This window comes from Glycine soja, chromosome 19, assembly GCF_004193775.1.
Source record: "Glycine soja cultivar W05 chromosome 19, ASM419377v2, whole genome shotgun sequence".
NCBI lineage: Eukaryota > Viridiplantae > Streptophyta > Magnoliopsida > Fabales > Fabaceae > Glycine > Glycine soja.
Window position 1 is genome coordinate 47015552 of NC_041020.1, and position 24677 is coordinate 47040228.

The 24677-nt window shown below is 34.3% G+C and overlaps 3 protein-coding genes across 3 annotated transcripts; all 3 read left to right on the forward strand.

Moving 5' to 3' along the window:
* The first annotated feature begins 8 nt into the window (after positions 1 to 8).
* LOC114399067 (nodal modulator 1-like) lies at positions 9 to 14159 on the forward strand. Its single transcript, XM_028361167.1, has 27 exons — positions 9 to 276; positions 600 to 665; positions 1705 to 1791; positions 1928 to 1984; positions 2107 to 2171; positions 2422 to 2591; positions 3390 to 3451; positions 3590 to 3673; positions 4028 to 4187; positions 4695 to 4810; positions 5377 to 5505; positions 5800 to 5871; positions 6051 to 6146; positions 6226 to 6303; positions 6948 to 7076; positions 8372 to 8548; positions 8721 to 8924; positions 9009 to 9122; positions 9225 to 9466; positions 10056 to 10101; positions 10180 to 10428; positions 10579 to 10809; positions 11813 to 11904; positions 12751 to 12976; positions 13055 to 13408; positions 13541 to 13614; positions 13714 to 14159. Exons 1-27 carry the CDS (start codon positions 175 to 177, stop codon positions 13817 to 13819), a joined length of 3588 nt encoding a protein of 1195 aa, XP_028216968.1. The 5' UTR covers positions 9 to 174; the 3' UTR covers positions 13820 to 14159.
* A 2542-nt stretch (positions 14160 to 16701) lies between these two features.
* Positions 16702 to 17453, forward strand: LOC114398889 (glycine-rich cell wall structural protein-like). Its single transcript, XM_028360994.1, has 2 exons — positions 16702 to 17032; positions 17110 to 17453. Exons 1-2 carry the CDS (start codon positions 16702 to 16704, stop codon positions 17451 to 17453), a joined length of 675 nt encoding a protein of 224 aa, XP_028216795.1.
* A 3283-nt stretch (positions 17454 to 20736) lies between these two features.
* On the forward strand, positions 20737 to 24225 carry LOC114400532 (stachyose synthase). Its single transcript, XM_028363021.1, has 4 exons — positions 20737 to 22552; positions 22735 to 22912; positions 23004 to 23371; positions 23447 to 24225. The coding sequence occupies exons 1-4, from the start codon at positions 21080 to 21082 to the stop codon at positions 24008 to 24010; spliced, it is 2583 nt and encodes an 860-aa protein (XP_028218822.1). The 5' UTR covers positions 20737 to 21079; the 3' UTR covers positions 24011 to 24225.
* Positions 24226 to 24677: the final 452 nt, after the last annotated feature.

Genomic DNA, 24677 nt, shown 5'->3' on the forward strand with positions numbered 1-24677 from the left:
TTTATTGTAATTGAGGTCCTTTTGTTTTTTGTTTCGTTCTAAAATCCCATAAACCCTCCCAGACCTGGGAGTGAAGTGGCTCCATTAAATACAGAAAAATATAAATATTCGTATGATTCTCCAGATCTGTTCATCCACCTTAGGTTGAATTCATCGCCGAGCATCAGATCCGAAATGTCGATCGGAGATGCTTTTCTATGCTTACTATTCATAGCAACTTGTTCGATTTCAGCTGCTTCTGCTGATTCCATCTATGGCTGCGGTGGATTTGTCGAGGTAAAGTAATTTACATTTCTATCAGCTTCTGTAGTGAAAAACGTACTTAAAGAATTGAAACGCGATTCGTATCTGACTTTCTCCTCAGCAACTGCGAGATTGATTTTCAGGCATTCGGATTGGGAGAAAAAAAATGCACGGATCTGAAATTTGTGCTCTAATTCGTTTGACGTTTTGTGATTTCTGTTTTTCTATTTACATCTATCTATGATGAATTCGGTTGTATATTTTAGTTTGATATTTGTTTATTTATTTATTTTTCGCTTCTTTTTTGTAATATTGGATCGATGCTTATCTTTGCTTACAAATTTGAGTTGCCGCAGGCGAGCTCATCGTTGGTGAAGTCGAGGAAACAAACTGATGTCAAATTGGACTATTCCGATGTCACGGTAAGTGCATGTTAAATTCTTTTTAGTTATTTATAATTTGTAAATATTTTCATCAACTTTACTTGCACTGAACAGTTATTTAGCTAACCAAAAGTATGAGAAAAATCAGTACACGCCAGTTGTAAACTTTGGGGTGAGTTTATGTTGACCACTTAAGTTAGTTCTTGGACTAGTTTGTTTAAACTTATTTATTGAAATAAACGCTTATTTTAATAAAATAGGCAGCTTTCTGTTTTGTAGTGTGTTTGTCTAAACTGCTTCTGCTTAAAAAAAGTAGTTTTCTGTTTTAAGAAACAAATCCTATCTGTTTCTTAAAAAAATGCTTATTTTAAAGTTGCTTTTTTTAAGTTTAAGCAAACTCACCCCTTATCACTTGAGAGCTTTTGCCATAAATTTGATTGTGAAATTTATTTTAATAAGCTAAAAGGAGATTATTTTGATAAGTTGCACCAATAAACTTGGGGTGTGTTTGTGTAAATAACTTAATTAAGACCTTAGATAAACTTCTGCATAAACACTTGTTAGGAGAAAAATACAAGATAAAATATTATTGAGCTTCTCCAATAAGCTAAAATAAACTTATGTACTTATTCAATTGGGTCTTAACACATGAGGGCTTATGCCATAGATTTGACTGTGAAACTTATTGGGATAAGCTAAAAAGAGATAAAAGAGCCGATGAGAGTCATGTGCCATTTTCATAAACTCAGATAAGCTCCCCATAAGTTCTTTCAAAGACCCCCTTACTCTACCTTTGATTCGCATTTGATTTTGAACTCTAATTATTCTGCACAATAGCTGTAATAATGTTACTGGCTTGGCTTAAAGTTTGCTGTTGAAAAGGGATACTATAGAAAAACAAGACATGCATAAGACAGCCTCTTCATGTCCTTTTTGAATTTTTGCTATATACTATTTTGTGGTAATTTACTGGGAGGAGGATGCTGTGTTACACATCCAAGGGAATTCCTATTTGTTTATTAGATATGATGCACTCGTTTCAACTTGGATTCAATGACAATTGATCCATTTGTTGTAGGTTGAGCTTCAAACTGTGGATGGACTGGTAAAGGATAGAACACAATGTGCTCCAAATGGATACTATTTTATTCCAGTATATGACAAGGTAAAACTTACTTGAATTTGTGCACATTTAAGCATATTTGGGCAACTTCTGTCTTCATAAATACAGAATGGCATATATATGCCTTAGATGTGAATATATTATTCAGTTTTTCTCAATGCAATTATTTTCATTCCAGGGTTCCTTTGTAATTAAAATTAATGGACCTCCAGGATGGACATGGGATCCAGAAAAGGTTAGTTATTTCTCAGTTATTATCTGTAAGCGCAATCTCTCTCTCCTGAATCTTGAGATAATCTGAAAGTATTCTTATGAATTCTGACACTTTCTTTGGTTTTCCCCCTCTTGTACCTATAGGTTCCTGTGGTGGTTGACAATAATGGTTGCAATGGCAATGAAGATATAAACTTCCGTTTCACAGGGTAGGCTATTATTCTATTTTTTTTAACTTTGTGATTTTTGATTTTGGAGGAACTTATTAAAAGGAATCTTATGGCGAATGATAGTATTCTTGAGAATTTAGTTTTTAACTGAGCCCAATGGCGTCATGTAATCCATGTAACCAACTTCTGGTGGAATAAGGCTATTGTTGTTGTTGTATGTCCTGTTGCATCCTTTGCTTTGCTTATACTCTAAATTTTGAAAATAACTACTAAGTTTTGTATATTGTAGGTTCACTATATCTGGTAGAGTTGTGGGAGCTGTTGGGGGAGAAAGTTGTTCAGTTAAAAATGGAGGTCCTTCAAATGTAAAAGTTGAACTTTTGTCCCTTTCGGGGGATCTTGTCTCTTCAGTCTTAACTTCATCGTCAGGGAGTTACTTGTTTACAAATATAATTCCAGGTAGGGGAGTTTATGTTTACTTTTGGAAAGTTCTTGGGTTTTAAATTCTTTTATTATGTAGGGAGCCTCTTACACTATTGTGGAAATTATAACCACATATAAGTAGTTGTCGTAGATTCATGTATATGGGATCTATATTTATGTGACATGAAGATATGAAGCGTATTAAAAATGCATATGGTTTACAGATAAGTGAAATTGATTTCAAGTTTCCACCTAAAAAGAATGTGATTTAACAGGAGGCAAACTGGATTAATTGGTTGAGAAGTAGTTGAGGATGAACAAGATTGTTCTAAATAATATTATATGTTGTTCAGAATTGTGTTTAAATCCAAAGAAAATAAAATGGAATGAAAGTTTAGTTGGATAATTAGGTTTAATGGGTAAAAAGTTTCTCATTCTGCACTTTGCAATGAGTAATGTTGGGAATAGGAGCATTTAATGATGATTACTCTTCCAAGTAGCTTAGTTATTGTTTTTAGCTGAGTTCAATGTATTTTAGGAAGTAGTGATATTTTAATTGTTCTCTTGAAATTAGTAGTAGTAATTATCTTTGTTATCATCATTATTATTATAAATAGATCACTTTGCTGAGTGATACTCGCTTTAGCAAATTTAGGAAATAAAATCTTTGTTTCCCTCTTCTCACAAGTAATAATACTGTCTAGAATTATGAATTTTGTTGATGTTCTCCATGGGTTTGGTTTAAAATCATTTGTTGTTGCCAATTTTTCATTATTTGCTATTTTCCTCCTCAAAATTGTTCAAACAAATGGACACTCCTGTTGTGATGTGCAGGAAAATATGAACTACGCGCTTCAAATCCTGATATGAAAGTTGAAGTTAAAGGTTCAACACAGGTTGAAATAATGTGTTTACTTTCAGCATTTTGCTTTGAGTTCATACCCATTTCTTTTGTGTCACTCTTTAGTCTCATAATACATTTAATGAGGTTGCATATTGTGCTTTCTATTTTTCTTATGTTGTGTTTCTCGCAGGTTGAATTGGGCTTTGGAAATGGGGTAGTTGATGATATTTTCTTTGTCCCTGGGTATAGTATCAGTGGATTTGTTGTTGCTCAGGTAATGTTTGTTGAAGTGACAAATCTTACTTAAAATTTCACTTTCCTTTTTAATTGCTACATCATTTTCTTTGTAAAATTGATAATATAGTTAAAAGATCCATATAGTTGACATACAACAACCACAACAAAGCTTTATCCCACCGGGTGACAATGTCTGTGACAGAACAAAAAGTAAATCTTGTTTGCAGCAACTGCTTCATCTATGCACATTTTTATGAGATTGTTAAAGGATGCTTCTGTTCTCAATCAGCTTAAACTTCCAAAATAGATTGATGTGGTTTATTTTTTAACTTGTTTAATTGAAACCTTTCTCATGTAGTTATGCCTTTCATTTTGGTTCTTCCTTTTCCAGGGAAATCCAATATTAGGAGTTTATATTTTCTTACATTCAGATGATGTTTCTGAAGTAGAGTGTTTGAAAGGTTCTGCTAATGGTCCACGACAAGGAGTAGCTCTCTGTCATGCTGTATCAGATGCTGATGGGAAGTTCACATTCAATTCAATACCTTGTGGTAATTACTTTTTTGAGTGCTTATTCTGTCATCTACCCCCTCCCGATGTGTCAAAGTGTGTGTGTGTGTGTTTCAGCTGAAGTGGAGCTCTTTAAGGAGCTTCTGAAACATGTTATCAACATGTCCCATGGGGAGTGTTGAATTTATGGTGTCTATATACACAGAAAAGGAATATTCTTTCCCAGAGCTTTTTGTCATGTTTGTAGTTTGTGCATTTTAACTTTTAAACAAACACTGCCAACTTGCAATTATATGTATGAAACTTAGTTTTAAAAAGTCTAGGAACTTCACCCTTCTCATATGTACTGCAATTAGTCTCTCCTTGTTATTGATCATATTAAATTGCACTTCAAATTGGTTTTTTGTATTTGTGCTTACTTTACAGTTGCTATTCATTTTTTTGTGGATTGAATATTTATCATTCTGCTTGAAAATTGTTGCTTCTTATTACGTGCTGCTAGAACCTATTTTGCTTATTTTAGTGCTCACATTTTTATCAATGTACAGGAAGTTATGAACTTGTGCCCTACTATAAGGGTGAAAATACAGTATTTGATGTTTCGCCACCCAGCGTCTCAGTTAATGTTAAGCACCAGCATGCAACAGTGCCTCAAAAGTTTCAGGTAGATTATATGGATAAAAATGTTTCACATGCTAACCATCTTAACTATTTTTTTCCTGTTTAAAAAGTTATAAATATTTGGTATGTTTAAACAAGTTTGGTTCAATAATAATTATTGTATTGTATTGGGAAAAACCCATGTCTCACATCGGCTAGAGATAAGGTTAAGATAGAATATATAAGTGGGAGGCAACTCTCATCCCATGAGCTAGCTTTTGGGATTGAGTTAGGCCCAAACCAACATTCTAAGATGGTATTAGAGCTTATCCTAGATCTATTAAAACGGGCCACCCACCATGTCATCCACGCACCAAGCCCAATAGTGCTTTTGGAATTTGGGCATGAGGGTGTGTATTGGAAAAAACCCAAGTCCCACATCGGCTAAAAAATAAGGCTAAGATAGAAATAAGTGGGAGGCAACCCTCACCCTACAAGCTAGCTTTTGGGGTTGAGTTAGGCCCAAACCCACATTCTAAGATATTGTAATATTACTGATACCTGTCTATTATTGTGGTTATGTGTATGTTATTTTTCTCAATTATCTGCTATCATTGTCAATTCTTACAGGTAACTGGATTTTCTGTTGGAGGCCGTGTAGTTGATGGAAATGGCATGGGAGTGGAGGGGGTCAAAATCATAGTTGATGGTCATGTAAGGTCTATTGCTGACAATCAAGGATATTACAAGCTTGATCAGGTATTGGTATGGGTAAATGTGCCTCAGTTAGAACATTCATTGGCAATACTTTGAATTTTCGTTTACTTTTGTCTCAATAATGTTTCTCTCCCTGCTTTTCTTCGTTTGGATAGATTGACTTTTTCTATCATTCTGAGTATGTAAGAGTTTTTTCAACTTTCCTGGACCTGGATACTAATAAGGGCATAGTTAGACCAGTGTATTTTTTTTTAAACTCATTTTAGATTGTGCTGATGCTGAGATCTTTCAATTGATTGCAGTTAACATTTATATTTTTTTTCTCTTTCTTATTAGGTTACATCCACGCACTATACCATAGAGGCCCAAAAGGAGCATTACAAATTCAAGAAATTGGAGAATTATATGGTAAATATATCATAAAAGTTTTAGCAGATTTTTTAGTTTAGTATATTTCTCTTTTAGTATGATGGTCAAAATTGGTTAGATGGTTGAAAGAAGCTCGGAATTTAGACTTGCTACCTATTTTGTAATAATGAAAAATGGTGCTGCTTAGCTCTTGTTTCAAACTTTGTTTGCTTGCTCAGGTATTGCCAAATATGGCTTCAATAGAAGACATCAATGCCATTTCATACAATCTTTGTGGTTTGGTTAGGATGGCTAGTGGTGGTCTGAAAGCGAAGGTATGCATCTCCTCTTAATGTATTATTTTAGTAAAAATTTCATGTTACAATTAAAGTTGGTCTTTTGATAATATACTAGGTGGCTTTGACTCATGGACCTGATAATGTGAAACCACAAAAGAAGCAAACAGATGAAAATGGAAACTTCTGCTTTGAGGTATGTTAGCTTAGTGGAATAAATCAATCATTTTTTTCCATTTCGTAATGTTGGCAGTATCTCTTAATATCATGTGGATACAAATAACTTAAGCTGAAAGAGAAGAGGTGGTGGATTTACCATATGCTCTGGGAGTGTTAGCTAATTTAATAAGCAGCATGTTACCATCGAATCTATCTAATTTAACAAGCTTTGAGAGGAAAGTTCTGAACCTTGGAACTATAAAATTTTGTGATATACTTTTATGCTAGTATATTAACCATATACTAGCAAAAATCGGAAACTTTTAGTTGCAGTTTTAAGCCTATGAGATGATTTTTCTAATATAGTCTTTTGTTTGAACAGTTTGAGTTGAAGCTGTTATTAAGGGGTTTGGGCTAGGTACACAGTATTTTACTATTTTATATCAAATATTTTAGTTGAAATGCAAGGGAAAAAGGCCAATTTTCAGCATCTGCAGTTCATAGAAGAATTTGTGTTTGAAGATGGTTCATAGCTATCCAAATCATGTCTTGAGTTCTCATTTTTTCAAGTGTTAAAATAATTTTATGGCTTCTTTCTTTAATGATGTCTCTAGAGTATCTGCTATAGTTTGATTGTTCATTTCTTATCACTGATGTGTAAATTGTTTGTTTAATGTCTAGGTTCCTCCTGGTGAATATCGCTTGTCAGCCATTGCTGCTACTCCTGAGAATGGTGCTGGACTCATGTTTGCTCCATCTTATATTGATGTTGTGGTCAAAAGTCCCCTGTTGAATATTGAATTTTCACAAGTAATTTTTCACCCAAAATAGCTATATGTTATCTATGCTTCTTGGTTCTTTCTTCCTTTTCCCTTCAATTTTTTCTGTAGGGACGGGATCAAAATTAGAGTCCTTTATCGACATAGTTGAGCATGAGATGATTAGTCTTATATGGTTGCATGATTGGTTCAGAAATATTAGTATCTCAGAATGCTGTTGAAATGATCATAGAAGCTGCTACTACTATAGGTGGCTATGTATGCCTTCGTTCAGGAGATGATGGGGTTTGAGTTCCTAAGATAAAGAATGATCAAGTTGCTCTCCTTGCTCTACAGTTGTCAATGAGAAAAACAATTGGCCTTCAAGTGTTCCTTTTCCTGTATAGTAGTGTATAGTCTCACCAAGGATGGATCAAACAAAATGACTGTATAAATGGTCTTTTCTGTGAGAAATAAACTTCATATCATTCTCAATGATGTTTTCTGTGGCTACATGTGGGTCATCTATGGTGTTTCTGTCAGTGTGAGGGTAGGTACGGAGAGTGAATGCAATGTTATGGTCGTGGCAGATTTGTAAGCAAAGAAGATAGGAGACAGATTTCCAAAATTGAATTTCATGTATAATTATCCAAACAGTAGGTTTTACAAATGTGGACATTGAACTACTGTGATTTAATTTCATGGTTTTTCAAATTCTATGAAATTTTATAACTCTATCCAAACACAACTTTAAGATTCATTTGATAACTTGAATTTGGGCTGGCTTAAATCCCAAAAGCCAGTTCATGACCTGAGGATTGCCCAAGCTTTAATAAGTTTTACCTTGGCCATTTGGAGAATGAAGATTATAGATTTTTTTTTTCACACTGAGAAAGCCACATGGCCAGGTGCACTGGGTAATCGACGGGGCCTGATTGATTGCCCTGGGAAATCTGTGTGGCCAGGTTCAGTTTTGGACAGCTGAGGTTGACCCAATATCAAATCTATAATGGGCTTTGATACCATCTTGAATTTGGATTGGGCCTAACTCAACTCCAAAAACCAGTTCATGAAATGAGGATTGTCCAAGTCTTTATTATATTTTGGCCATATTTGTCAATATGGGAATATGGGATCTCAACATATTAGAATAGAATTTCTATTTTCTAACCCAGATTTTATTTGTTTATAAATTTTCTATATGGTTGAATTTTTATTTAATTCTTCTAAACATCTTTTGCTTTTTCATTTTCTTTGGGAATTTTTATGACCTTATCCTCACAAAGACCAGGATATAGGCTCTAATTTTATATTGTTCTATTCTGATTTTGTGCTTCATGATTGTAGGCTTTGGTCAATATTCATGGTGCTGTATCCTGCAAGGAGAAATGTGGCCCATTTGTATCCGTTACTCTGGTGAGACAGGTTGATAAACACAATGAAGAGAGAAAGACAATTAGCTTGACCACCGAGAGTAGTGAATTTCTGTTTTCAGATGTTATTCCTGGAAAATACAGCCTTGAGGTTGGCCTTTTTTTGTATTCCCTTTTTTTGTGGTTTTTTAAGTAGAATTCCTTTAGTTTTGAGTTTTATTGCCTGGAAATTTCTATAAAATTACTTCTGGTTGAGTATCAGTTTTTTACTGGAAAGTTCTGATTCACCTGTTTTTTCCCCACTGTAATAATATTTGTTTTAGGTCAAACATAGTTCCCCTGAATCAGTGACCTTGGAAGATAATTGGTGCTGGGAACAGAGCTTCATAGATGTAAATGTTGGTGCTGAGGACTTAGAAGGAATCCTTTTTGTTCAAAAAGGCTACTGGGTCAATATTATCTCCACTCACAATGTTGATGGTTACCTGACTCAACCCGATGGGTCAAATGTGAATTTTAAAATTCAGGTACAACAATTATAGTCCATCCAAATATGTCAGTAAATTGCAGCTTCACAAAATTCATTTCTGTTCTTTTGGTCTTATCTGCAGAAAGGTTCTCAGCATATATGTGTAGAACAACCTGGCGTACATGAATTTCATTTTGTTGACTCGTGTATCTTCTTTGGGAGTTCATCAGTGAAAATTAATACATCTGATCAATCAGTACGGAGAATTCAGAAATCCATGATTATATTTTTCAGTTTCTTCATGTATTATCATATTTGGTTCTTTTGAGGATCTTCCATAACTTTTTCTTTTTTGTAGCCCATCCATCTAACAGGAGAGAAGTATCTTCTCAATGGACAAATAAATGTGCAGTCTGGCTCACTTGATGCATTGCCTGATAGTATAGTTGTTGATATTAAACATGATAGAACTGGTGTTATTGATTATGCTACAGCCATACTTAAGTCCCATGTGAAAGATGAAACGGGGGCTGCTATATTTGAGTATTCCGTTTGGGCCAATCTAGGAGAAAAGCTTACCTTTGTTCCTCAGGACTCAAGGTACATCTATCTATTCTAGCTGGTTGTTCAAACAATTTCAGTTAAATATCTTTTTTAGTTATAAGGCTTTTGTAGAAGCAGATTGGATAAGGGATGAAAATCGATTGTGTAAATACACAAATGCTACTATCTCTGTACAACTTTGCCTATTTGTCCTGCAGCTTGTAAAATAATACAATACAGTATAGTGGACTTATACCATTTTATGCTAACTGTGTTCCATGCAAACTCTTTCAAAAGTTTTATTTTGTACCATTTTGAATTTATGGAGTTACACCCAATTTCTTGAAAAAGTAATTATAAATCTTAACATTATATTATATGCTTCCAGTTTTCCTGTAAGGTTAAACTTTTTAATTAGCTTGCCATTTTTTTATGATTCTGTGTTGCTTATTAGTGTTTGGTGCATATAATACACATAATTCTATGATTCTAGGAAGTTGGGTCGGGTACTCTGTTTGTTTAATACTTCAATTACTAATATCTTTTCTCCTACCCCTTACCTCCTGTCTCTGTAACTTTGAAATGAAACTAATTCATGCACTACGATTTTGCCAATTATAGTTGACTTGTTCTTGTTTGGTTACAGGAGTGATGGGCAGAAGAAACTTTTATTTTATCCTAGAGAACATCAAGTAAGTATCAAAATTAGTTTTTCTACTGATATTTTTATGGGACTAACTGAGTTTCATTTGCAAAATCCGTTTCCTTAGGTATCAGTCACAGATGATAATTGTCAAGTTTATATTCCTACATTTTCTTGTCAACTGGGTGCATATATTGAAGGATCAGTTTCACCTCCTCTTTCTGGCGTCCATATCAGAATTTTTGCTGCTGGAGACAGCAGCATTAGTACACTTAAAAGTGGTGAATTGGTTCTTGAAACGACCACTGGTACTGATGGTTCCTTTGTGGCAGGTCCTCTGTACAATGATATTGGTTACAATGTTGAGGCTTCAAAGGTAGTCGCTTTCTCAGAACAAAAAATAAATGCCTTGTTTTAAAAATACTAAAAGGGAATTGTACAGTTTATCTACTTATCTGTGATGTTTCTGTTGCCATCTTGTTTTCTTACATTATTTGATTTATTTGTTTCTTGTTTATATTTGCAGCCTGGATATCATTTAAAACAAGTTGCACCTCATTCCTTTACTTGTCAGAAGCTTAGTCAAATTTCAGTACACATACATCACAAAGATGATGCTAAAGAGCCCATTCCTTCTGTTCTGTTGTCTTTGAGTGGTGACAATGGTTATAGAAACAACTCAGTATCAGGAGCTGGAGGGACATTCCTGTTTGACAATTTGTTTCCTGGAATGTTTTATTTGCGTCCTGTTTTGAAGGTACTATACTGTAGCTGGACATAACTGTTATTATGTTGCATTGTACTGCTTGTCATGTCCTTGACATGCAACTTTTTATCAATCAACTCTGGCTCACATGCTACTGCACCTGAAGTTAACAATATACTTTATTTGATTATGCATCCAGAATATCTCTTATTAAGCACCAATACTTGCATTTTTTTCATGTATCCATATCAGATATGTATTTGATACCAATAATCTTGGATATTTCATTGATACGTATCTGTGAAGCATCACAGCCTTTAAAAAATATTTGAGTTGGATATGAGACAATGAAAGGTGTATAAGATAGAAATGTTGAAGCCTTGTCTCTCGATGAACTACAAATGGAAGCTATCCTCTTTAAGGATAATGCTCAAGAAGGGAATGAGATCGGTACTATTCCTATTTGTAAGCAATAGGCAATCATTTATGATGACAATGATATATATATAATTTTGTTTTTGGTATTGTTGAAGAAGTATGTTGTTAATTTTGATTTGAAGGATTGTAATTATATATTTAATTATGTTTTATAAATTTTTATACAAATCTAAATATATATCTGGCATGTATTGCATCCTACATCACCAAATTGGGTAAGTATCATATCCGATACCCATTGTATCTGTACATCATAGTTTCTCTACCCCCAAAGGGTGTAAAAGCCTTTCTTTGATTGACAAAAAGAAACACGTGAAAAAGAAAAGAACAACTATTGCATTTCACTGTCATGTTTAATCGTTTTGCTTGCTTATCCAGAATCTTCATGTGTTTCTTTTCAGATTTAGTAGGTCACCTCTTTATGCCTGTACTAAATTATTAGTAATTTTCTGCTTGTGTGCAACTCAACAATAAAGGATATTAGGATAAGAAGTTGCAAAGTTTGTAAATATCAGGATTTTTTAGAATTGATGATTAAAAGTATGTTGGTCATTGCTGAAGTTATATCTTTGCCAACTTCCTTATTTGTGTATGTTATTATTATCTTATTTCCTAGGAGTATGCTTTCTCACCTCCAGCACAGGCAATAGAGCTTGGAGCAGGGGAGTTCAAAGAAGTAGTTTTCCGGGCCACACGTGTAGCCTACAGGTTTTATTTCCTATTGATATGATATTTTTTCAGTAATGACAGGCCTAGTTATATTAAATAATTGAGACAGACATACATAAATAGACTGTAATCTGTTTAAAACAAGGACATCTCTCATTTAAGAGAAGTGAGAGGGACCGCCACTGGTTTAAATGAGACTTCATTCTGAAGCCCTGGGATAAAACAGCCACACATCAGATATAGTTGTGTTGATTGTGGAATTTGGATAAAACAGCCACACAACAGATATCATCTCCATGAAAGTATATTTTTAGTAATAATGTTACACATAACACATTCTTTGCATTTGCTTGTCAGGCTGGTTCTACTTCACCTATTTTAAATAATCCAGATTTTGCACATACCTCACGTAGTACATAATATTTTTTTCCTTAAATGCTGAATTTTTTTGTAAATTCCATTTGAATTGGCAGTTGATTTAATAGATGGAATCATATCTATTCAAGTATGCATGATTAAAGTGTAATGTTATACTGCCTTTTCTGCTAGACATTGCCTTAGACTTGAAGACACACAGCATTTCAAGGTTATTTAAAACGAGTAATTTTCCTTATATAAAAACACTTAAAACAGTTAAACTATACTGGTGAATAGGGTACACAGACAATATAAAACTGGTGTCCAGGGTAATTGCATACAACCGAAGTACCAAACTATAGAGCAAATTGAGCAATGGACATGTTTGCATTATTTATATTTTTTTACCAAGTAATTATTTTAAATCGCTGGACACCCTGTAGCCTTTTCTGCCTTTTCCTGTGATTGCCCTTTTACACTTGAGCTTACTTTACTCTGGAAGATTCTGAGGTAAATCAACTCTTACAGTGCTACAGGTATAGTCACTCTCTTGTCTGGTCAACCCAAAGGAGAAGTTTCGGTTGAAGCAAGGTCAGAGTCAAAAGGCTATTTTGAGGAAACTGTGACAGATTCTTCTGGAAATTATCGTCTGAGAGGACTACTGCCTGATACTGACTATGTTGTTAAAGTGGCTAAAAGGGACGTGGGCAGTTCTAATATAGAGCGTGCATCTCCAGATTCTATTGCTGTCAAGGTTAGTTCCCGGTAGCTATCTGCTTTAGATTTGCTGTCAATGTTCTGCTCTGTTGTAAGCTTGGGTTGATGTTCCCAGGTTGGAACTGAGGATATCAAGGGATTGGATTTTATAGTTTTTGAGGAGCCGGAAATGACAATTATAAGTTGCCACGTTGAAGGAAATGGTACAGATGAACTACGTAAACACCTGATGGTAGAAATCAGGTCAGCTAGTGACCTAAACAAGATAGAGTCAGTCTTCCCCCTACCAATTTCAAACTTCTTCCAAGTGAAGGGCTTATCAAAGGGCAGACACCTTCTAAAGCTTCAATCTGGTCTCCCATCAAGCTCACTTAAATTTGAATCTGATCTCATTGAGGTCGACTTGGAGAAAAATGTTCAGATCCATGTTGGCCCACTGAGATACTGGATTGAAGATCAGCTGAAGCAGGTTTCTTCTTTTGTTTCCACCCTTTCTATTTTTGTCTGCCTTTGTTTTTCCAAGTTCGCCATCAACTATTTTCTGTTTTCTTCTGTTGCCGTGGCATATATATTTTTAATTCTTATTTCTTGTACACTGCAGGAGCTGACTCCGGCACCAGTATTCCCTCTTATAGTTGCATTTCTAGTTGTTGCACTATTTCTTAGCATGCCAAGGTAAGATTGATATTTCCTACTTTGTCAACTTAACTGCAACTTTTGGATTTATATGGTCATGTATCCTTATTGGTCTCCTTTCCCTATCCCTATATGAAGATTGAAGGATTTGTATCAAGCCACGGTAGACATACCCACACCAGGACTCACTGCGGTTTCAAGAAAAGACGTGAAGAAGCCGATGTTGCGAAAGAAGACTTATTAAATCTCCTTTCCAACCATAGGAGTCATACGGTAGTATAACTGCTCTTGAGAGTCTTAGTTGAGTTACTTTGATAGCTTTCACGTTCTCTGATAGGTTTGGATGTTTTTCTTTATTTATCTGGTGGGGCAAAATGCAAGATAGGATGTAATTAATAATTGTTCCTTCATTGTTGGTATAATATGGTTTTACTTTTTGGCTGAGGAGAAAACGTGAATAGAAGCAATATGTATTTGTTGCTTCTGAATTTTTGTTTTATTTTGTTTTTTTGCAGCCAAATGTATTGAGCTTGAACGTTTTGACCCTATTTGGAAGTGCCTGATTTGTTTATCATACAACGAAACTAGGTTATGCAACTTAACTAGGGAATGAATGGAATAATATTATATCAAATAATTCAGTTATTCTTTTTAAATATTAATATAATATTTATTGGAACATTTTTAAAACATGTTTTTATGAAATTAATATATCATTGTTATTTTATAAATTTCATATAGATATTGCATTACTATTAGTTTTTAAGACAACATCCTTAACATAAATGTAATTATATCTGATATACTACTAAATATTATTTAAAAAAAATAAGCTGTTTACATATATACATATAAGAAGTAACTATAAATATTAAAAACAAAATTTAGACAAACTCCTACAACACTCAAATCTAAAACCTAGTAAATAACTAAATTATACTACACACAGCAGTCTCAATTCTGAACTTAATTTGACAACTTTGATAATTATAAAATCTAGTTTACATGTTTGTGTTGAAAACATATTCTGCTCTTAGCTTACTTTTTAAAAGCTTTTAAATGTTCACTTCTATTCTTCAGTCCAATGCTGCCACTTGTTTTGCATTGCATTTTATTGGTATGCAACTGTCGAATGTAGAGTTGACGTTTCAGTTCGAGCGAGTGCGTAGCAACTAGAACCTTCGAGTCCTGTGTCTTTGATGCTAGTAAACTAAATCATAAAACAGTCCTTATTATTTCACGTGTATCGTTATTCGTATAACAATTTATATATTTACAGAAATAATGAAGAAATATATCTGCAAATTTAGAAATTATGTACTGATTAATTGTTAACTAATTTTTTTATATGTTGATGACAAGATTACGATAAACTTTAGTTATTATTGAAGTATTATTTTTCTTGCTTTTATATTTAATGAAATAGATATAAACGAACATAAGAATATCATATTAATTCATCACCATTTAATTCCGGAGTACTGAAAAATATTATAGAAATATTCTGTGATTAAGTTTACTATTTTTTTATAATAGTAGCAATATTTTACATGAATATTATTTTTTATATTTCAAACTATGCTAAATTTATAGCTTTTTTTTCCTTGTTTTATTTACAGCGATATTTCTTATATATAAAAAAGGAACAGCGGTATTGGTTTTGTTTTACAGCGGTTTTTTTTATCTCTAATGATTATTAATTTATTAAAAGAAGAAGATTGTGATAGGCTTAATTATCTTCTTGTTTTTTAGAATGAATAGTTTAGCAATTAACATATATTTTTATTTTCTTAAAATATATTCAAAATGTAACTTGCTGAAATATTCTTTCTAAAATTTAAATTAGCTGAAGGTATACGTTAACAAACCTGTCAAGGTTTTGCTAATATGTATCTACTTATATTTTTACAATTTTTTTTTATTAAATTATAACTTCGATTATCTCATAATACTATACTCTTTCTAAAAAGTAAACAAGTATACGTTTAAAATCTCATATATATTCATTTTTCTTTCTTTGCTGTGTAAACCATGACGAAGTAAAAAAAACAAAAGGTTTGATCCTAAAAATGTTTTGGTTGACAATTGCTTTAGAAAAAGCAGGCCATGCATGCTAATAAGTACTACTGTTAGTGACAAACAAGGTATATATATGTCCTTCAGAATAAAATACATGCGCTGGAAATTTAACGAAATGCGCCACTCCAACTCACCCATTTTTGTGCTTCCAGTTTCCATGCATGTTCATTGTTATGCAAATATTTTTAACTTTCTTCTAAATAGTTAGAGGTTATTGTTGTGCCAAGCTTATAGAAACTGGAGCTTATGGAGAAGTTATATAGCGCTGCAGCATATTCCTCCCCCCTCCCAAATCTGCAGGTTCAGTATGTACCAGTTTTCTGTTAAATTTATTTGTGTGTAAACTAACATGGGTAGAATACATATGATGGATATGTCACACCATGGTTTCCCATGAGCGTAACTTGTGACAATATACTTCCTATATATCCTTCAAACACCGGTAATGTGTGACTAATACGAACATTCTCAAATATATCGCCAACTGCAAAGAGACATGGTACTACTGGAAAGCTTCAATGGACATGGTGGGGCCCTCGCACTATGGGTTGACAAACTTGCTATTATTGATCGAGAGTAAACAAAATCCTTATTTTGAAATGAAACGAGTATCAGGGGAACGTTTTATTATGTAATTTGCTGAAGCTTATAATGGAGAATCAACGGTGCTAATTAAGGGCATAGATAGAATAATCACTTAAAATTTCATCCAGAGATAAATGACAGTCCACTATACATACTTAAGGGCGTATTGACACGTATTTTTTTTAGTATAGATAAACGTTCGGCGGCATATGCACTAAATCTGGTTGAGGATTTCAGTGCAATTAGAGGTAGCACGCGTGGTCATCAACTATTCATAAAAGCAAGTAGAAATTTCGGGCAACTTAGGTGCCAGTAGCCACATCATTGACATCCTATTCCAAACTCATGCTATAAATACGATGTGAAACTAACCCATCGAACTACAAGCTTTCGCCAAAATATAAATTTTCTTTTCTCCTAACATAATCTCTCTGACATTTTCATTTTCACTGTCGAACAAATATGGCCATATTTTCACGTAATGTTACAATGCATATCATTTTACTGATGATAATAATCATTGGGACAGTAGAAGGACGAAAAGTTCAAAATTGTGGTAGTATAGGAAGTGGTGGAGGAGCGAGGGGAGGTTTTAATAGTGATAAAAATGGTGTTCAAAGTGGGGGAAGTGGAAACAATATTGGTATAGGTGGAGGAGGAGGTGGAAGTGGAAGTACTGGGGTTGGTGGAGATGTAGGAGGTAGCATAGGTGGTGGTGGAAGTGTTGGTGGAGGTGTAGGAGGAGGTGCTAGTGTTGGTGGAGGTGTAGGAGGAGCTGGAGGTGCAGGAATTGGTACAGGTGGTGGAGGGGTGCAAGAGGAGGTGCTGGTGGAGGTGCTGGTCTTGACACAGGTAGAGGTGTTGGTGCAGGAGGAGGTGCTGGAATTGGTGGAGGTGCAGGTGGAAGTGTAGGTGTAGGAGGAGGTGGAGGTGGAGGTACTAGAATTGGTGGATGTGGAGGTGGTGGTGGTGGAGGTGCAGGAGTTGGTGTCGGTGGTGGTGGAAATGTAAGTGCAGGGGGAAGTGGAGGTGTTGGTGCAGAAGGAGGTGGTGGAATTGGTGGATGTGGAGGAGCAAGTGGTGGTGGAGGTGTAAGTGTTGGAGGAGGTGTTGGTGGAGTTGGAGGTGCTAGAATTGGTGGAAGTGGAGGTACAGGGATTGGTTCAAGTGCGGGAGGAGTGGGTGCAAGAGGAAGTGTTGGTGTTGGTGGATGAGGCAGCATAAGGAGAGGTACTAATGCAAATGGTGTTTGTAATGCTATAATAAGTACAAAGGAGAGGGAAAGAATAATATTAATCAAGTGATTGATGGAGGAGAAAGTATTTTAGTAAGCTTAATAGTGCTATTATAACAAGTATTGAATGTAACAATAATGGTAAATTATAAACTTTTATGATTAAAGTTTCAGTTGTTATAAAAGAAAATTAAGATCTTATATGTCACACTATAGGGTGATAGAAATTTCTTGTAAATAAGAATAGTTAAGACATAATCTTTTTCATATGACACATTAAATTAATTAAAGAAGTCTAATTCAATTGATTGATTATGATATGTGTGTTATTAACAAAAATTTTGTCGTTTTAATTCTTACGGATAAAAAAATAACACATTTAGACATATATTTCTTCTAATTTCAAAGATAAATAAACAAAAGGAGAGAATGACCATCGTATGTTTGGGACGAAAAATAGATGGACAAACAATAAGTATATTTGGGCTGTTATTTTCTGCACCTTCAAGTTAGTTCCTACATATTTTATTTTATTTTTTTGCTTCAATTACATTTTGAAGAGGTACATAAAACAACAAACAACAGCCATATGTATGCAATGCCATGAAGCAGGTCCAAGACGAAAAGACATGAGATTTCAAGGGACAAGTTTCACAAGGAGTGTAACATCCAAAAATAATTTAATAATTATTTAAATAAGGATATCTAAATATATTCTTAAATAAGGAAAAAGATAGATTAAATTATTTTAAAATATTATATTATTATTTTTATTTTGAAATATAATAATATATTGAATTGGTTAAAGATAATTATAATTAAAGATAATAGAAATAATAAATAAAAAAATATCACTTAAACAAATTTTAAATTACGTATAATTCTTATATAAGAGTAGACAATTATTTCTCTTAAATCACGCACATAAAGGGTCTCTCTTGATATTAGTAGGTTGTTCAAGAACGGAGAAAAAGATAGAAGGCGAGAAAATTCTTTCGATATAATTGGTAGAAGAGAAAAAGAATAACAAAGAATACGAATTTATTGCTCCAAGAAATAAATAAAACAATTTTTTCTAAAACTTCATGTATGAATTCTTGAGAATGTGTTTTCTTGATATATATTATGTGCATGAAATTAGAGAGTCCGCTGATAGGGTTTTTTATAATGGTATTCTTGTAACCTTGTGAGTTGATCATCACCTCCTCAGAATGGATGATGATGTACATTTTATTATAATATTACATAATAGATACCTTCATTTGGGATGATGATGAGATTATTATAGATACATTCAGCTGGATGGGGAAGAGATTTAGGATACTTTCATCTATGATGGTAAAGACAGTGAGATGTCATTATATGAAATATGAACTCATACACCCTTTGAAGTATCTTAGATCTACACTAGTTCCAAAAATCAAAGAATTGAATCTTATGATTTTGGGAATCACTAAGTTGTGACTGTTATATTTATTTGGATGTGTTGAAGTGTTTCTGTTTATTTAAATATTGTATTTATTCTAAATTTCGTGAATTATGATTGTTTAATACAATTTTTATTGGTGTGTAAATATATAGATATAATCTTATATTAGATTCATTGCAGATATTATGCTTGGTTTTCTGAATTATTGTACCGACTAGGAACAATACTTTTTATGAACTTCTGTTGGTTGTTTTATTCAATAGATTATCATCTCATTACAAGTATTGTGAGCACGAGAAAAAAGTTACAGAAAACGTCGAATGCGATCACTCTCATTATATTTTTAGTGTTCATTTAATTCAAATGTCTATATTTTGAGGATAATATTTTTACTTATGTGAAGATTTATTTATTTAATTTTAATTATTATACAAGAAATATTTTTAAATTATTATAAATTTTGATATTTTATATTATTTTAATATGGTTTTTTTGTTTAACGGAGGATGTTACAATATATAAGACCACAAATTCTCCTTCCTCACCCACCCTACCCTAAGTTGAAACTTGAAAGCATTGAGGGAAAAAATCAAAATTAGGACCGTGGCTTTCTTTAACCCTAATTAGAAGGAAAATAATTACAATTGTTAAATAAAATCAAAACCGAATGGTTAACTCGCATGTTGATAAATGACAGTAGTAATAGATTCAAGACATTTTTTTCTTACGTGTAAAAAGGCGAAGGGTTTCTTTTCTTCCTTTTCCCTCCAAACAATGATGAACATGCTAGAATATTTAAAATATATATTTTTTTAAAGAATAATATTTAAAATTACACTCATGAGTTATTATATATAATATGGAGTGTGCTGCGTAGTTCGTGTTTTTTGTTTCCGGAATTTACTTTTAACGTATACATTAAAAGTAATCAATGCTCTATAAACTACAACAACTTAACTTTTATAATACTATGCATAATAAAAAATTCTCAAATTTATTTATTTAATTAATTTAATGTCCTTAAAATATATTTAATGATTGCTCAGCTTAACTTATAGCATTATATAGTGATATAACGTGTGAACTCTCCATTAGAACTTTCCAGTTCTCCTATAACATAACCGTTGATATATAAGAGTCAAATTTCCTTTTATATTTTTTAAAATAGGGAGAGCCCCCACATGAATCTTTATGAAATTATGCATGGCTAGGAAAAGATGGCAGCATGTCTGCGTGGAAAAAGATAGGGGAAAAAAAATAAAGAAAACCCACAATCCACACAATTATATATCAATAAAATCTGTCTGGCTACCATATTTCCCTAAATCTAAGGGATTTGTACAGTTAGTTTTTAAATCAACGGTTACATATAAGTTTTTAGTTTTTCTATTAAATAATATATAATATATAAGAAAAAAATAACGTACTTAAATATAAATAAATTTATTTTATTTTTATTTTTAATGATTTTTATTTATTATATCAAATTTTAATAATTTTTAAAAAATAATTATACTTTTTTATTTAGATTAATAAAATTAAATAATATTAATTAATTTTCTTAATCAATGTAAAATTAATTATTTGTAGGAGTAAAGAGAAATTACTAGTAATACTACTAAAATAGATTAAATGAAAACAAAAAGAAGAGATAAAGAAAAGAGATAAAAAAATCAAAAGAAAAGAAAGTCCAGACAAACATTGAACTCATCACTCAGCCAGTGTCACCGAATGCCAACAACCGCCTCATATCTCTAGCTTTTATTTTTAATTAAATTTTATTTTGCTGACAATTCATTTCCACTTTTGGCCTATATATATTCTCATAAACCCCGTCTTTCAGGTACACCTTTAAACCGAGCGTTCCTTCATAAACTACGTTAACCATCCCTATTCTTCATTACTCTCATGTTCTTCGTGACTCACACATCAGTTTGAATCCCGCATTCTATAATCTTCTTTCATTGAAACCGCTAAACTAAAAGTATTTTTTTCTCTTCTTTTAAAACCTTCCACACACATCGTTAAATATTCCATATTTGTATTCTGTCCTTTCATAATTATAACTGATAGTTTTCTTCACGTTTCAAAGCAAGGCTAATTTCTTGTCTTTGTCGTCTATATAGTTTTGAATCATTTTCTTTTTGTTCTTGTTTCTTCTTGTTGCCCATTTTTCCATGGCTCCTCCAAACAATCCAGTGAATTCCACCTTGGGATTTAAGTCACTGGAAAAGGTTTTTGATTTATGTGACGGGAAATTCACCGTGAGAGGTGTGCCATTACTCTCTCAGGTACCCAATAACGTCACTTTCAGTTCCTTCTCCTCAATCTGTGAACCCCGTGACGCCCCACCTTCCATCCTTCAACGTGTCATTGCCGTGTCACACAAAGGTGGCTTCTTCGGATTCTCCCAGGTTTCTCCCTCCGACAGATTAACAAACTCCTTAGGTAGTTTCAGTGGCAGAAACTTCCTTAGCATCTTCAGGTTCAAAACATGGTGGTCTACCCAGTGGGTAGGAAATTCCGGTTCAGACCTTCAAATGGAAACCCAGTGGGTCCTCATAGAAATCCCCGAAATAAAATCCTATGTTGTAATCATTCCCATCATTGAAAAATCTTTCAGGTCCGCACTTCACCCTGGCTCTGATGGCCATGTCATGATTTGTGCTGAGAGTGGTTCAACTCAAGTGAAAGCATCGAGTTTCGGTGCAATTGCTTATGTCCACGTTTCTGAGAACCCTTACAACGTGATGAAAGAAGCCTATAGTGTTCTCAGGGTTCACCTCGATTCGTTCAGGTTGTTGGAGGAGAAAACGGTGCCAAAAATTGCTGACAAGTTCGGTTGGTGCACTTGGGATGCGTTCTACTTAACCGTGAACCCTGTTGGGGTTTGGCATGGGCTTAAGGATTTTGCCGAGGGTGGGGTGGCTCCGAGGTTTGTTATCATTGATGATGGCTGGCAAAGTGTGAATTTTGATGGTGATGACCCCAACGTGGATGCTAAGAATCTTGTTCTTGGCGGGGAACAAATGACTGCGAGGCTTCATAGATTTGAAGAATGTGACAAGTTTGGAAGTTACCAAAAGGGGCTCCTTTTGGGTCCTAATGCTCCTTCTTTTAACCCAAAGACGGTTAAGGAGTTGATTGCGAAGGGGATAGAAGTTGAGCGTTTGGGGAAGCTGCGTGATGAGGCTGTTTCGTCTGGGGTTTCTGATTTGAGTTTGACCGAGATTGAGTCGAGGATTGTGAAGGTGAAAAAGGAAATTGATGATCTCTTTGGTGGGGAGGGAAAGGAGAACAAAGAATTATGTGGAGGGTGTTGTTGCAAAGCAAATGAGTGTGGTGGGATTAAGGCTTTCATAAGGGACTTGAGGACTGAATTCAAAGGTTTGGATGATGTCTATGTGTGGCATGCCCTTTGTGGCTCGTGGGGTGGTGTGAGGCCAGGAGCCACACACTTGAATTCCAAAATAACACCTTGCAAACTCTCCCCTGGCCTTGATGGGACCATGCAAGATCTTGCTGTGGTTAAAATAGTGGAAGGTTCCATAGGACTTGTTCATCCTGATCAAGCTAATGACTTGTACGATTCCATGCACTCTTATCTTGCCCAATCTGGTGTTACCGGAGTCAAAATTGACGTCTTTCATGTGAGTTTTATTTTATTTTTCCTTTTTTGGAGTTTAATTTCTAGTATTAAAATAAAGTAAGCTTTTTTAATAAACTTGCTATGTATGGCAAAAATATTGGATATGATGATAGTGTGAAATTTACCCTTTTTGGTGTCTATTGTAATCAAGCACTACTCGTTTAACTTTGATTGTACATGCAGAGTCTTGAATATGTGTGCGAGGAATATGGAGGCAGAGTCGAGCTTGCAAAGGCTTATTACGATGGGTTGACAAACTCTATTGTCAAGAATTTTAATGGAAGTGGAATCATCGCTAGCATGCAGCAGTGCAACGACTTTTTCTTCCTTGGAACCAAGCAAATTCCCATGGGAAGAGTTGGTAAGCGTATTATTCTATTCACATAGATGCATTTTTATTGTTTTATTCACACAGATGCAAGGACTAAGAAATTAACAAAATTTGGCTACAGGGGATGACTTTTGGTTCCAAGACCCCAATGGGGACCCAATGGGAGTGTTCTGGTTACAAGGGGTGCACATGATTCACTGTGCCTACAACAGTTTGTGGATGGGGCAGATGATTCAGCCCGATTGGGACATGTTCCAATCGGATCATGTGTGTGCCAAATTTCATGCGGGTTCGAGGGCTATTTGTGGCGGTCCTGTCTATGTAAGTGACAGTGTGGGCTCTCATGACTTTGATCTCATTAAGATGCTTGTGTTCCCTGATGGTACCGTGCCCAAATGCATACATTTTGCACTTCCAACAAGAGATTGCCTTTTCAAGAACCCTCTCTTTGACCAAAAAACCGTTCTCAAAATTTGGAACTTCAACAAGGTACTTATGTCACTCACATACATTTTTTACACAAAATTGCCATTTAGGTTAACAACAAATTTGTTCATGTAACAGTATGGAGGAGTTATTGGTGCTTTCAACTGTCAAGGGGCTGGTTGGGACCCTAAGATGAAGAAGATCAAGGGTTTCTCTGAATGCTACAGGCCAATTTCTTGTACTGTGCATGTAACTGAGGTTGAATGGGACCAAAAGAAAGAAGCAGTTCACATGGGTAAGGCAGAGGAGTATGTCGTGTATCTCAATCAGGCTGAGGAACTGCATTTCATGACCCCAAAGTCTGAACCACTCCAATTTACTATTCAACCTTCCACTTTTGAGATCTACAACTTTGTCCCAGTTGAAAAGCTAGGTGGCAGCATCAAATTTGCACCAATTGGGCTCACAAACATGTTCAACAGTGGAGGGACAATTCAAGAATTGGAGTGTGTTGAGAAGGGTGCAAAGGTTAAGGTTAAGGGTGATGGGAGATTCCTTGCTTACTCAAGTGAATCTCCAAAGAAGTTCCAACTGAATGGTTCTGATGTTGCTTTTGAGTGGCTCCCTGATGGAAAACTCACTCTCAACCTTGCTTGGATTGAAGAGAATGGCGGGGTTTCTGATTTGGCAATTTTCTTCTAGGTTTTGTCCTGTGGTTCTACCGTTGATAGGCTTGAATGTTGTTTATAGCAAAAACTGGTTGCACTTAAAAAATTGGAAACTAGCTCGTTTTCTTTTAGTAAAGTGAATCTGATTGTTTTAATGTAATAACGTTTGTATTGTCTATATCATATTATAAACATGAAGTGAAATCTCTTCGCTCTCTACATTAATATTATGCACATCTCTTGCGTACATACCAAGAAAATAAACAATTTATGGCGTAGCTTATGACTCTGTAGTGTATGTTCTTTTTAATCTGTATGCTGTCTCCCTGTAATTAGAAAAAATAAATTTTTTTAACTATAAAACCTGTTCATACCATTTATGTATACATTTGAACAAACTTAGTGGCTACTTTAACTTTTTCAAGACACTTAATAACGCGAGAAAGATTGCTATTCTTTGAATTTTTTCTAAATCGCTTTATCCCCACTCAATAGTGATGTAAAGGATTCTAAGGTTGATTATTTGATAGAAAACTCTAATAGTTTTGTGTGAATGTTCCTTTCCTCTTGATCGAGTGAAAAATTTAATTACACCCACAGAAAATCAGACCTAAAAACTGTATAACTTTGATTCGGTCAGTCTGCAGGATCTTTTCTATGCCCTGTTCTCCATCGTTGGAGTTCTGTTTCAATTTACTGCT

Bases quoted from the DNA above. Each gene is read 5' to 3' on its own strand.
- LOC114400532 (XM_028363021.1), top strand. From the start codon at position 21,080: ATGGCTCCTCCAAACAATCCAGTGAATTCCACCTTGGGATTTAAGTCA. The intron at 22,553-22,734 runs GTGAGTTTTATT...TTGTACATGCAG, and splicing joins TCAAAATTGACGTCTTTCAT to AGTCTTGAATATGTGTGCGA. The intron at 23,372-23,446 runs GTACTTATGTCA...TTCATGTAACAG, and splicing joins AAATTTGGAACTTCAACAAG to TATGGAGGAGTTATTGGTGC.
- LOC114398889 (XM_028360994.1), top strand. From the start codon at position 16,702: ATGGCCATATTTTCACGTAATGTTACAATGCATATCATTTTACTGATG. The intron at 17,033-17,109 runs GTACAGGTGGTG...GTGTTGGTGCAG, and splicing joins AGCTGGAGGTGCAGGAATTG to GAGGAGGTGCTGGAATTGGT.
- LOC114399067 (XM_028361167.1), top strand. From the start codon at position 175: ATGTCGATCGGAGATGCTTTTCTATGCTTACTATTCATAGCAACTTGT. The intron at 9,467-10,055 runs GTACATCTATCT...GTTTGGTTACAG, and splicing joins TTTGTTCCTCAGGACTCAAG to GAGTGATGGGCAGAAGAAAC. The intron at 13,615-13,713 runs GTAAGATTGATA...CCCTATATGAAG, and splicing joins CTATTTCTTAGCATGCCAAG to ATTGAAGGATTTGTATCAAG.